General features: G+C 32.4%; 1 protein-coding gene across 3 annotated transcripts in view; it reads left to right on the top strand.

Moving 5' to 3' along the window:
• Window positions 1-13,281, top strand: part of LOC143206585 (putative G-protein coupled receptor CG31760) — a 337,104-nt gene that overhangs the window by 247,326 nt on the left and 76,497 nt on the right. For all 3 annotated transcript variants that reach the window (XM_076419193.1, XM_076419192.1, XM_076419194.1), the window contains exon 7: window positions 12,197-12,335. In XM_076419193.1, the coding sequence (XP_076275308.1) occupies window positions 12,197-12,335 (139 nt within the window). The remainder of the gene's footprint in view (window positions 1-12,196; window positions 12,336-13,281) is intronic.

Here is a 13,281-nt window from a genome sequence, read left to right as displayed (position 1 = left end):
GTATCGTAGACTGTTTGAATAGTTTCCAATGGAATGTTGCCCCATTCTTGTACCAAAACATCTACCCTTTATCTCAATGACGTTGGAATGATCGCTTGTCTTAATCACCACATATCAAATCCAATAATTCATTGAATATAACCTACAAAACTTGGCATAAGCTAAGTACATACGCGCCGCATTATTTACACTTAGGAAGCGGCAAACAACATGAAACAAGGTTTATTATATTGCATGGTGTTAATATTTGTTGGCGAAATTCCCATATATCCATATGTAACATATATCACTAGACAAGAGCATTACATATATATATATATATATATATATATATATATATATATATATATATATATATATATATATATATATATATATATATATATACGTCTATAATATATACGCCTCCTAAACTCTTGATTTTCATGATATTTTTTTGTATATTTATGTCAATTCAAGATGAATTAGATACGCAACCGGGCGCGATAGATGGCGCGGCGATAGGGTTCCAGGATTTTTTATAATTTAAACATTTACCGATTATAAGAACTTAAGATAAGAAATCGCTAACTGGATGTTATTAAGGTCATCTTGTAGTATTTTTTACTGTCGAAATAATATTTCATCCAAACGCCAATATTCAGACAGGACAACGTCTGTTGGATCAGCTAGTATATCATGAAAATAGCTTTTTTATTTAGAAGGTTAACATAAATTTTGAACCACAATTCCTTGTTGCCGATTAATCCACCTATGAGCGACTAACGTGGAGTAGTTCATCTCAAAAGAGTTACAAACGTGCCCGAGATTCTGTACTTTATGAACAAGGCCTTCATGCCAAACCTTATCGAAGGCTTGTGCTACATCTAAAAATATAGCTGATCATACTTTTTTACTTTCGTAGGCTTTTTCAATAACATCTGTTATTCTGTGGACCTGGTCAATTGTTGAGTGCTTGTTAATAAACCGAAACTGGTGTGTTGGTATTAGGTTTTTTCTCTCTATGATCGGTTTTATTTTTTTCAACAGGAGTTTTTCAAAAACCTTAGATATTACTGGCAGCAGTGATATAGGCATGAAAATAGTACATACATGCGTATAGCTATAAAATGTTCATATACGAATCAATAATAGTGACCCCATCTCTTGCTCAAAAGCCTAAATCCAGTGATATAATTTTAAATATTCTGCGAACGCTATATATTTTACCATATTTAATGTCAAACTGGGGATTTACTAAAGTATACCCAATAACAGCTACTTTTTCAAATTAAGGTTTTACGAATTGATTATTTATACCCTTTATATTAAATTATAATAAGTTATCTAAAGTGTTTCTTAACATAAAAGAACTACGCAAGGAAGGAATTGAAGAGGGTAAAGATGTATTGACTAGAAAACGGATATGTGCCAGTTTCGGAAGCACAATTGAGAGGAAACGGAGGAAAATTGGGTATGTCAAGTGACTTAAATGACAGCAAACAGCCTGAAACCATATAAAAGACAACAATATTCTTTATAAAAAGCAATAGGTGACACTTAACACATATTTTTCCTTCAATGTTTTATATTTGAATTTAAAAATAACTATAGACCAATGTTAATAATAGAGCTATAAAAATATATCACAAAATTTAAAAAATTAATCTTGAAAATTAAAGAACATTAAATATTAAGAGCTTAGTTTCATATCAAATTTAATTTTTTTTTCTACTATTAGAAAGTATATCTAAAAACAACAATATATAAGCCTTTTTCGTATCTTTATTTCTAATTAACAAACAGAATGTATTTAAATTACTTTTTAAATAGTATAAAGAATTCTCTTATTGACGTGACAACCTCAGGTTCAAATCTCGCTTAGGATGTTTCTTAGGTTTATTTCGTGTTCGATAGGGATCTAGAAATCAACAGATCCGACCGAGGTCGCCTCAGTAACCAGGCCGGATAGGACCGGATGTATCCAAATTGATTACTCGCCAGTCCGTAAATTTAATACCAAGAATCAGTGTTACAAAATAGTTGATGTAAATAAATCCTAGTTGGTAAAAAATGAGAAAATTCATAATATTTCGTAATTTTCTGGGAATGTTGTGCCAATCAGTTACAAGTTCTAGGAATTTGTAATCAAATTTTGCAAGTGCCTTGCAGATAGAGAACAGCGTAGCATTTTTAATGCATCTCCTTATTAACACCTATTACAAATTATGTTCCGCCCTGATGAAATATGTTTTAGTAATCCACCACTAAAACAAATTTTCTTGTAAAATTATTTAATAGGTGTTTCAAAGTTATTCAGATTAACGGTACCATCAAGGAAAGTATTATGTTTAATTGATTGTGAAGTCATGTTTACGGGCTTAAAAATATTTTACGTTCTACAATAACAAAAACTTCATCGTTCATCATATTTTTACTAATCCTGTAGAGCCTGTATTTTATTAATTATGTTTTATTCTCTTAAAATTGTATACATCGATTTTACAAATAACATCAAATCTCAAGTTCCGACAATATCAAAGATTGTAGTACTCAAGGAAAAAACCAAACCAAACAGCATTAGGAAATTTATTCGGTTCAGCTAACAATCAACAATCAGTTAGATCATTATCAATTAGAAGGCACATATGTTATAATTTTTACATTTAAATTTCTCGACTCATTCGAGATTCTCTCTCTCTCAAGATTCTAATATGGACTGAACAACTGCTTATTTCAATATTGAGTTTCTAGCAATATTTTCCTTTTCCAGGTTAGGTACGTTAAAGCAATTGATCTACAAATATACATATATTATAAGTTTCAATTAAATTATTGATTTATATTTTAATGAAAGACTTACTACTTAAATTATCATTAGCTATTTTATGTTAGTTAAACAACGGTGTTCCACATTTGGGTTCATAATAATCTGCCAGGGAACTTTATTAATTTAAATTTATCATTATTTACTTTCAAATACCATTTCTGCGCCGGAGCAGAATTCTCAATCGTTCAGCATTTTAAAAACCTTCAAATCCTGGAAAACCCTTTTTTCTGTTTTGCCTTTAAACAAGTCATATTCATTTTAAATGGTGAATGATAAAGATAAAGCGAAAGTTTTCTCTAAACACTTAAAAACAGTATTTAATCCGTACCCGTCTGAAATATTCCCAACAGAAGAAAATAACATATTTGACTTTCTTAACACTCAGTTTCAAATGGATCTGCCACATGAGAAATTTACTGTTAATGAAGTAAAACAAACAATTGTTGAAGAAATCAATGTTAAAAAAGCTCCTGGTTTTGACCTAATTACTGGAAGAATCGTAAAAGAGCTCTCCGAAAAGAGCATCAAATGAATAAAACTCATATTTAATGCGCCGTGCTAAGACTAAATTACTTAAGTCTGTTAGCTGCGATCTGTGACTTTTTGAAAAACTATATATTAATAGACACAATTTTTTTTTATTATTTAATTAATATATTGTTACTAGTCGTTTCCGATTAACCAACAATTTGCCTTTAAAGACACAAAATAATCACAGAAGAGAGAAATATTATTCCAGACCATCAATTTGGCTTCCATAATAAACACGGAACAAAAAAACAAATACATAGATTAGATAAACAAATTAACAAAAACTTAAACGATAAAGAATATTGCTCCGCTGCATTTCTCGATATTTCTCAGGCCTTCGACAAAATGTGGCCCCATACTCACTTTCAACTGCTGAAATCATACTTTACAGACAGACATTTTATTGTCAAGCAGGGTGTTGAATACACTGACCTAAACCCAATATATTCGGACGTTCTGCAGGGCAATGTTCTTGGCCCTTTGTTATATCTATAGTATACAACTGACCTACCGACCTCAAGAAACAATCAAAACAAACAAATTATCATCACACAAGGATCCAATATCAGCCTCCAGAAACCTCCAGCTTCATATAAACAAAGTCGAATTGTGGTTGAAAACGTGGCATATAAAAGCAAATAAAGAAAAAATCTACCCATGTGACATTCACCCTTTGGAGAAGAACATGTCTTTTAGTAAAATTGAATAATCATAAACTTCCGCAAGCCGATAACGCTAAATTTCTGGGAATTCATTTTGATCGGCGTTGGGCATGGAAAAAACATACAATGACAAGACTCTAAGCTTGAGCTTAAACTAAATCAAATGTATTGACTAATAGGGCATAAATCATTAGATAACAAGGTTTTGCTGTATAAGTCAATACTTAGGTCCATTTGGATCTATGGTATTGAACTGTGGAGTACAACTAGCAAATCTAACATAGCTATCTTCCGGAGGTTTCAGAATAAAGTATTGCGAGTCATCGTCGATGCCCCATATTACGTGTCCAACAAAGTGATTCAGTGCGATATCCCCTTAGAACCCATAACGAGTGTGATTCGAAGTATTTCTGCGATGCGAAGTACTCTGACTATTAGTGCATCCCAATACACTCGCCAAACAGTTAAATGTGCGCGAGGACAGTGTAGTGCATAGGCTCAAACACAAACTATCATATGAACTGACTAGTAGACACATAGAGTGAGATTTAATTATCTCTAGAATCAGTTAGAATAGTCCTTCGAATAAGTTAGTATAGACTTTAAAATAAGTTGGAATAGTATCTAGAATAAGATTTAGATTATAAGTTGTACAGCAGATCACTTACTGAAGCGATCTTCTACATGTCACGATAGTTGTATAATATAACGGAAATCATATAATAATACTTATTTCATTTTATTATTATAACAGCAATAATCTAATAAAATTAGTTTCCTTTGTTAAAGCTTAAATAACCTAACTAACCATTGGTTTAGAAACATGTAATGTGAACATATTTCATCAGTCCATTTCAGAAGAGATATTGAATAATAATGCCTTCGATCTTATTAATTTTAACTAAAACAGTCTGTACGTAAAAAAGAACTTCTGCTACTTAGTGGTAGCCATCAGCGGTAATAAAAAAGAACGCTTTAAAAAATCGTTAAACGCATCACGTCAAATCGATCAATGGAATCCTTTTAGGTGTGATTTTATTGAGCGCTCTCGAGAAAATGTACAGTCCAAGGAATTACGGCCCGTTAGAGGAATTACGAGATGAAATCGGCAGTTTCTGCTTTTTATTGGAAGGTTTGCTCGCGCTGAAAACGCACCGGAGAAAAGATAAATGAGGGAATGCGGAGCGTAGGTAGCAGGAAAAAAGCAATCTATTTAAAATTTACAGGCCGGTATTTACTTTTTGGGTAAAATTTTTTGCCTGTCCGCTGAGGAAAATGTTTATGAAGAACATGTATTTTATTCATATATTTCGAGATGTAAAGATGGCAAAAAACCAAAATGGGTAACATTTAAAACGTTTCAAAGTCCTATTTATTCTGTAAAAAAACTCTGTTTATTTTATATTATCTAATGTGTATACTTATGATAAAAGCATGCTAATAAAGAAATGTTGGAAATACAGAATAACTAATTATCATGAAATATTAACTATGTATATTTTTCGGTGTATACAAGGTTTTGAAATTACAAGGGCTGTTGTTATGCCTGATTGAGAGAATATTTTCAAGAAAGATTGAACTATTATTAATCCATTATCTTCCTACTGTTATCATCCTTCCTGATCGTTCTGCAATTTTGATAGTTGCAGGTACGAATACTTCTGGGGAATGGTTACATATGTATATTTATGATTGTTTAAAATTGTGATTGTCCGTAAAGTAAAATTGTAAAATCTGCCAAGAAAAAGCATCGAATGTTGAGGTTGAGAGCCCACTTTAAGCAGCAGTAAGATCCATTCCAGATAAACCCTAAAGTTCAAGCGGATAGGGTATGATACGAACAGCAAAGAAACAAGGAGAGATACCCATAACGCCAAAATAAATGTGGCAGCTGATTGTGCGACAATTCGAATTACCACTGAAGCCAGTGTAGACTTATGATGTGTAATTATACGATTGCATCAAAAGTCTAATGATAACATGATTCAAACTTACCAAAACAACATTAAACGCAGTATTAACAGCCTATGGTGTATTAGAAATAAGGAATTTCACAAAGGCCTAAGGGTACAGGCCAGCGAAGAAACTGTACAGTATTTGCAAAAAAACCTCAAGAGAGATTGTGTGAACATATAAATATGCAAGACGACAGGGCAACATGCATTTAAACAATTTAAAAAAATTTACACAATAACATTTTGCAATTTATACATCAGTCACTTAAATGTGTATTCAATGTAATATATTTAAAACATTTTAAAAACGTCTTATATGATCTGTCTGGCAAAATTAAATAAATATAATAATATACTACTAAGGGACATGGGCTACTCAGTTTCAATATGCTCTCTCAAGTAGATTATTTACACGAATTTTTACAGTAGAGATCTTGCGTTTCTTTTTCTTTAATATGGATATAATTAAATATTATTCGGTCATAAAATTCCTTGCTTCCAGCAAGGTTCCAGAAAAAATGTAGTTGAAATTTACTCCAACGTTCTTAACCAGCTGGATGTCAACACTCGCGGTAAGAGGTCCAGCTTGAAACTAAAATGATTAAGAATATCAATAATTTCACTGGAACAGTGGAACCGTACATAATGATGCTTTGTCGACGCGTCCTCCCTATTCTCCCGATTTCGCACCCCCAGACTTACATCTGTTTCCGAGCTTGATGAAATGTACTTCTAGGACGCGTTAAAAAGACACAGAATGCTGTCTGATTCGTCGGAACATGTAGGCAAATCAATCTATAAAATTCGACTTGTGTTGATACTAGTCAAGCCTGTTGTATCTACCAAATTCTCCACTATATTAGTGACAATACTTAAAGGTTATATAAACGCTGTAACTGAAAACCAGACATTCCGAGGTGCTAGCATTTCTAACTCTAGTTTCAACATTTCCATAATTTGTAGAGAACAATTTTCTTTGGACATAGCAGAAATAAAACACTAGTTTAACATAAGTTCTTACTTCAATAATATAACATATGCAGTAGTTCAATGTACGTGATATTCCATGACTTTTTCAATTTTTTTTCACAGTAACAAAAGTTGCTTCACTCCCAATGCTATAATTCACAAACTAATGATCCGACAGCTGTCAAATTTATACACTCATTTTTGAGGGTTAGGTCTAACAAAAAAATACATGGATTTAATTCTAGTAGCACCATCTATGTGTCAGACCGGGGACTTTTCAATTGACCTGTTATGTACTGAATAATTAGCTGCATATAAAATTAATAATAATATTAATAGAAATAGAAAAACTGATATTTGATATAGAATTATACCAAAATATATGCAAGTGCAAATATAATAAAATTTAATTATATTACAATATTAAACTTTCTGATTTTTTATTATATAATACATTTCAATAGATCAGTACTCGTATTAACATTCAAGAACAGAATTTCTCAATATTGACTTTTACAACGTCAATATTTCCCTTACCTCAAACTGAGATAGTATTTGTATTTTTTCGACATGTTTTCTTTTGGAAAAGTTAATAAAAAGTATGTCCCTTATACATTTTCCATCAGTTCCCCCACAAAAAAAAACTTCGCAAACTTCGTCCGCAAAGCAAATACGGAGCCAAAAATTTTAAACAGATTACTTTTTCCCTGCCACCTACACTCTGCGTTTTCGCCGTTCCTCTTTCAATGCGTCTTCAATGCGAACAAACTCCTCCATAAAACGCATAGATTGTCGACTTCATCTCGTAATTTCATCGAAGAGCCGTAACACTTCAGGGTCGAACATTTCCACGAGGATATCCGATAAACTCGCACCGAGAAGAATTCCCTTCGTCGATTTCAAATGGCCTGCTTAACGATCTTTAAAATCCGGCTTTTGTTGACTTTTTGACCACCATTACGCAGCAAGAGCTGAATAATGTCCGAAAATAAGTCTTACGGTTTCTTTAGCATTTCACCCTAATCGACTTTTTAACTAAATGCTATTTCTTTGTGTCATTTTTAGCTAATTGTACATAAAATATTTTTAACAAAAAAATTAAACCGACTTAAACCGAAAATAAATAAGGAACTCACTAAAAATTAAAAAATAATAAAACTTAGATTTTTACACACAAAAAAAACCGTTTTAAAATTAAATATGTACATTGTAATCGTTGAAATAACTAAAAAAAATGAACAAAAACCTTATTTAACATGTCTAACAGGTCAATTGAAAACTTCCCGGACTGACATATAGATGGCGCTACTAGAATTAAATCCATATGTTTTTTAGTCTTAACCCTCAAAAGATGATTGTATAAATTTGACAGCTGTTGGATCATTAGTGTGTTAATTATAGTATTTTGAGTGCAGCAACTTTTGTTATTGTGAAAAAAAAAGGTTAAAAAGGAATTTCGCATGTTGATAAAATATTGCTTTTTGAAGGGAAAAAATACATTTGAAGCAAAAGCTTAGCTTAATGCCGAGTTTCCGGATACTGCCTCAGGAAAATCAACTATCAAGGATTGGTTTGCTAAGTTGAGAGGTGGTAAATGTGTACCGAAGACAGTGAACGCAATGGATGCCCAAAAGAGGTTGTTACCGACGAAAACATTTAAAAAATCCCCAAAATCATTTTGAATGACCGTAAATTGAAATTGAATGAAATAGCAGACACTTTAAAGATATCAACTAAATGTGCACATCATATCATTCACGAATATTTGGATATGAGAAAGCTCTGTGCAAAGCGGGTGCCGTGCGAGCTCATTTTTGACCAAAAACAACGAGGAGTTGATGATTCGGAGCAGTGTTTGAATATGATCAAGGGTAATAGGTCCCAGTTTTTGCGTCGATATGTGACAATGAATGAAACATGGCTAAATCATTTCACTCCGAAGTCCAATCGACAGTCATCCAAGTGGACTGCACACGATGAACCCGCTCCAAAGCGGGGGAAAACGCAACAGTTGGCTGAAGATTATGCCGGTTGTATTTTTGAATGCGCATGGGTTAATTTTCATTAACTATCTTGAAAAAGGAAGGATCATCAACAGCGACTATTACACGGCATTATTGGACAGTTTGAAGGAGGAAATCGCCGAAAAACTCAAAAGAAAAAAAGTGCTGCTTCACCAAGACAATGCACCGTATCACAAGTCAGTGCAAACGATGGTAAAAATCCATGAATTGGGCTTCGAATTGCTTCATCATCCACCGTATTCTCCAGATCTGATCCCCCAGCGACTATTTCCTGTTCACAGATCTCAAAAGAATGCTCGCTGGGAAGAAATGTTCGTGCAGTGAAGAAGTGATCGCCGAAATTTAGGCCTATTTTGAAGCAAAGAACAAATCGTGCTACAAAAATGGTATCAAAAAGTTGGAGGGTCGCTATAATCAGTGTATCACCCTTGAATGGAATTATGTTGAATAAAAAAAATATTTTGCCAAAAAAATGTGTAAAACACATTCTAGACGTTACTCAATAGAAACAGTTGCTTACAATATTTCTACGACTTCTCATATGTGGTTAGTGCTTAAAAAGCAAACTGAATGGCTTTTACATTGAATTACTTCTGATTTTTCGTTACATCAGTTCAGCCAGAAAATTATACACAAATATTTGATCATTTTAGATTAAAAAAATATGTGAAAACTTGTTACGTGCCTTTGAAATTTAGGAGGATTTTCCTCGATTCTCCCCCTTCCGCTTATCAGATCCTGATTTGGTTCCAATGGGACCACCTCGGAAGTGCACTTTTTCTAATAAAAAAAGTATTTTGAAAATCGATCCATAATTGACGGAGAAATCGGCGAACATATATTAAAAATAATATATATACAACCGAACATACAACCTTCTCCTTTTTTGAATTCGGTTAATTAATTCAACTAACATTCAAATTAAATTTACCTTAAGACACTTTATTAGTTCTATATTAGGAACTATCTACTTTGGTGTTGTTACTGATACTATTCCAATAGTAGACAGGTGATACGACAACATATATGTTACATTATACAACCAGTACTGCACTGCTACGGAGTGCACTACGATCTGAGGAATTTCACATTGTTTTGAATGGTGTTACGAGTAAGATATCTATAAGAAAAATAGGCATCTGGATGATGTCTATCTGGTTTTATCATCAGTGTCGCCTTGTATCGCCGTTCAATCAGTCTCTTGTTCTCTCCATGAAATAAAATATATTTTTAAAGTAAATTAAATTTTTGCTTTCAAAAACCCTTCCATATTTTCTAGCTTGCGCAGTCGGTAAGATTCCGCGGAGATAATAAAACTCTGTTCCCCTTTGGATTCATTCAATTATCCGGAATAAAATTAGTTATCAAAAAAGATGACAAATTGGCGTTAGATTAGCAATCATTCCGCAGTTATTCGAAGCATATATGGGTGTAGTTAAGTAGATATCGGGCAAGAATATTGCAGCTGAATCCGTAATGTTACTAGCTAGAAACTATTCCAACCAAGAAAAATTGAAACTTTGAAAATTGCCCCTAGAAAATTTTAAAATGCGTCACAATTCAATTTCTAAGGCCACCAAAGGCCTACTGAAATTGCTATGGACTAACATAGTCTAGCAGAATTTGGAGACGAGCTTGCAGTTCAGTGTGAACGGCCACCAAGGGCGGATTGCAGAATCACCAAAACTTTGAAAAATCCTTGCGATCATGATATCCGATTCTGTCTTATTTTTAACGGAGTTTTTCATCGACAAACTATTTCGCGTTGTTATTGTTTGGGATTGTAGTATTATTTTTCATTATTATTGTGGTATATATGTTATGTCATATGTAGATGAGTCCACCATAGTAAACATACTACCGAGAATTTGGACGACATCTAACAATATTGGTCAGATTTTTATATTCGTAAGCTTCTTTAATGATGGCTGTAATTCTTTACCCTTATGGGTGAGAATTCATAGGAATATTTTGTTCGGTTTTAAAAGAAACTAAATTGTAAGAATCGAGGTTATGCATCAATAAAGCATCGGAAAAGAATTTATTTTCAATAGATTATACGAAGGTAAAGTCGGCGTATATTATAATCCATTGAGAGGATTTGAAGCGTAGTATATAAGATTTGTATGTTCCAAAAGGATCTGAGGAAAGAGTTTGTAGAACAAAGATGAGCTTTTTTTGCTTAAGTCTGAAAGGCAGACGTTTTTGCGTCTCTCCAATTTTGATTTGAGGAAGAGTCCAGGATAGACCAAGAAATGAAGACGATATAGACTTTATATTATATTTTAAGAGATATAAGGAAACATTTTTTCGATAGTTTTTATTTAGGTATAATTGCTTTTTCGGAAACAATTGTTTTTGTACAACATATATGGACCAAAGGGACCTGAGTAGATTATCATATAATACTAATTTTCATAACAAGTGTCATTTGAGATACATTTATTATATTCAAATTAAGGCTTTATCATAATATTTTATTTTTCATAAGGTATTATTTTATTTCATGCTATAAAGATCTTATGGGCCCTTTTTATGAAGTGATTCGCTTATTTCGAGGTATTGCATAAAAGCAAACAAAATACAAGCTCATAGAAGAATAGCTGGATTATGGTCTTTGGTATGATTAACGTTAATGATAACGATCACCAACCAATACCCTCGAATTTTTCACAAACCTTTAATTTTTATTATGAATTAACAAAATACCTTTTTCAGGCTTACCATTGATAAAAACAGTTCAGTAAATTTCCGACGAGCAACACAATAGATATTTTGTAAATATTATTTTGGCAGGTTTTGCTATACTTTTCCCATTCTCCTGACTAGCATCCTAGAGTTTTCATAATCACCGCCTATAACACTCACATTAAGTCCATCTTCGATCAACTAGTATACCACTATTTTAATCAATGTGTAACTATATTTCACGTCGTTTAAACTTTTTCGTCGATTATCAAGAAATTGTCATCTAAGTTGATCGTCAGGACTAGAAGACACTCAATATGTAGCCCATCTTTTTGGTTTGCATGTGATACATTAACATTCATGAAACCAAATCTAGAAAAAATTATTAATTATCTATTAACAAAAGATATTTACAACATAACGAAATATAATATATAGGAACATTAACACCATTTATATATTTAATATTCTAAAACATATTATTTCACAAGTATACTTAACTATTATAATTAGTTGTATTTGCATATAAGTCACCTAATAAGTAACATGTTGTTCCAGGATCAAAGGTTTTCTTAGTTTGGACGTTGATATATCGCACTTGGAGGTGGATCAGTGTGAAGCTCAAATTCATTCGTCATCATCTAACACAATGACAGTCTTCCATGGGTCTCACAAATGTGACAACATTACCTCAGAGGTAAGTTAGTTATGTAACGTGTAGATTTTAAGAAAAAAAACCTTTTGTAAGTTTGCTTGAAAACTATTTTAACTGTTTATAAAAATTGTCGATCCAAGCCTATTATAAGGATATATGGATCTCATAAACTATACAGTCTGTATTAGTTTATATAATACCTCCCTCATAAAGAAACGACCAAAGGCATTAGTTGTACCTTCGCCTGTAAGTTTGCCTTAAGTGTTTTCTGACTGACACTCTTTTACCCAAATGTAATATAGGCTGTATGCATTGCTGGATTGACCTCTAAGCAAATTCAGCAATTGCTTAAGGCGTCACATCTTGGAAGGCACCAAATACAACACCAAAAACATTATTAAGAGTTTATTTACTTATCTATACATGGAACCACAAGCGTGGATTGCTTAGGGCATCAACTAATCTTAACGAGCATTGCCTATATGAAATGTCTTTACAAGCTTTGGTGCCTCCAAATTATGATAGTCTTCCAATAGTTCGAGGATTATTTTATCTAGTATATATTATTTTTCTTTTTACGATTTGTCATAATTAGGGTGCTATGATAACCGTAATTATCATGTTAAATATCATTATAAAAATTATAATTGCGATTCAAATCAAAAAATATTCAATGAATTAACTTTAACTGTGAACGGGACATTTTAAGCGCTTTGTGAGATTTAGATTCGATAGAAACAAAAGAAATAGAATCGATTTCCTACGTTCAGCGTCCATGAAAGGTAAATATTTAAACGGATTTGAAGGACTAAAAAGACTTCAATTGGAATTAAAATGATTCTATTTTCACACATCACTGTTTTCACTGAATTGTTTTGAAAATGTCAAAAGTAACAGAGATTTAGGGAAGAGTGAAGTATATTACAATAAATTAATTTTTGATAGTCACTTATCATTCTTTTAGTTATCTGCCTTTTAGTAATTACTA

Source organism: Rhynchophorus ferrugineus, unplaced genomic scaffold (genome assembly GCF_030347505.1).
Source record: "Rhynchophorus ferrugineus isolate W39M unplaced genomic scaffold, kcgeb_rfMv2 rfM1, whole genome shotgun sequence".
Classification (NCBI taxonomy): Eukaryota; Metazoa; Arthropoda; class Insecta; order Coleoptera; family Curculionidae; genus Rhynchophorus; species Rhynchophorus ferrugineus.
This window is presented reverse-complemented; position numbering and strand designations above follow the sequence as displayed.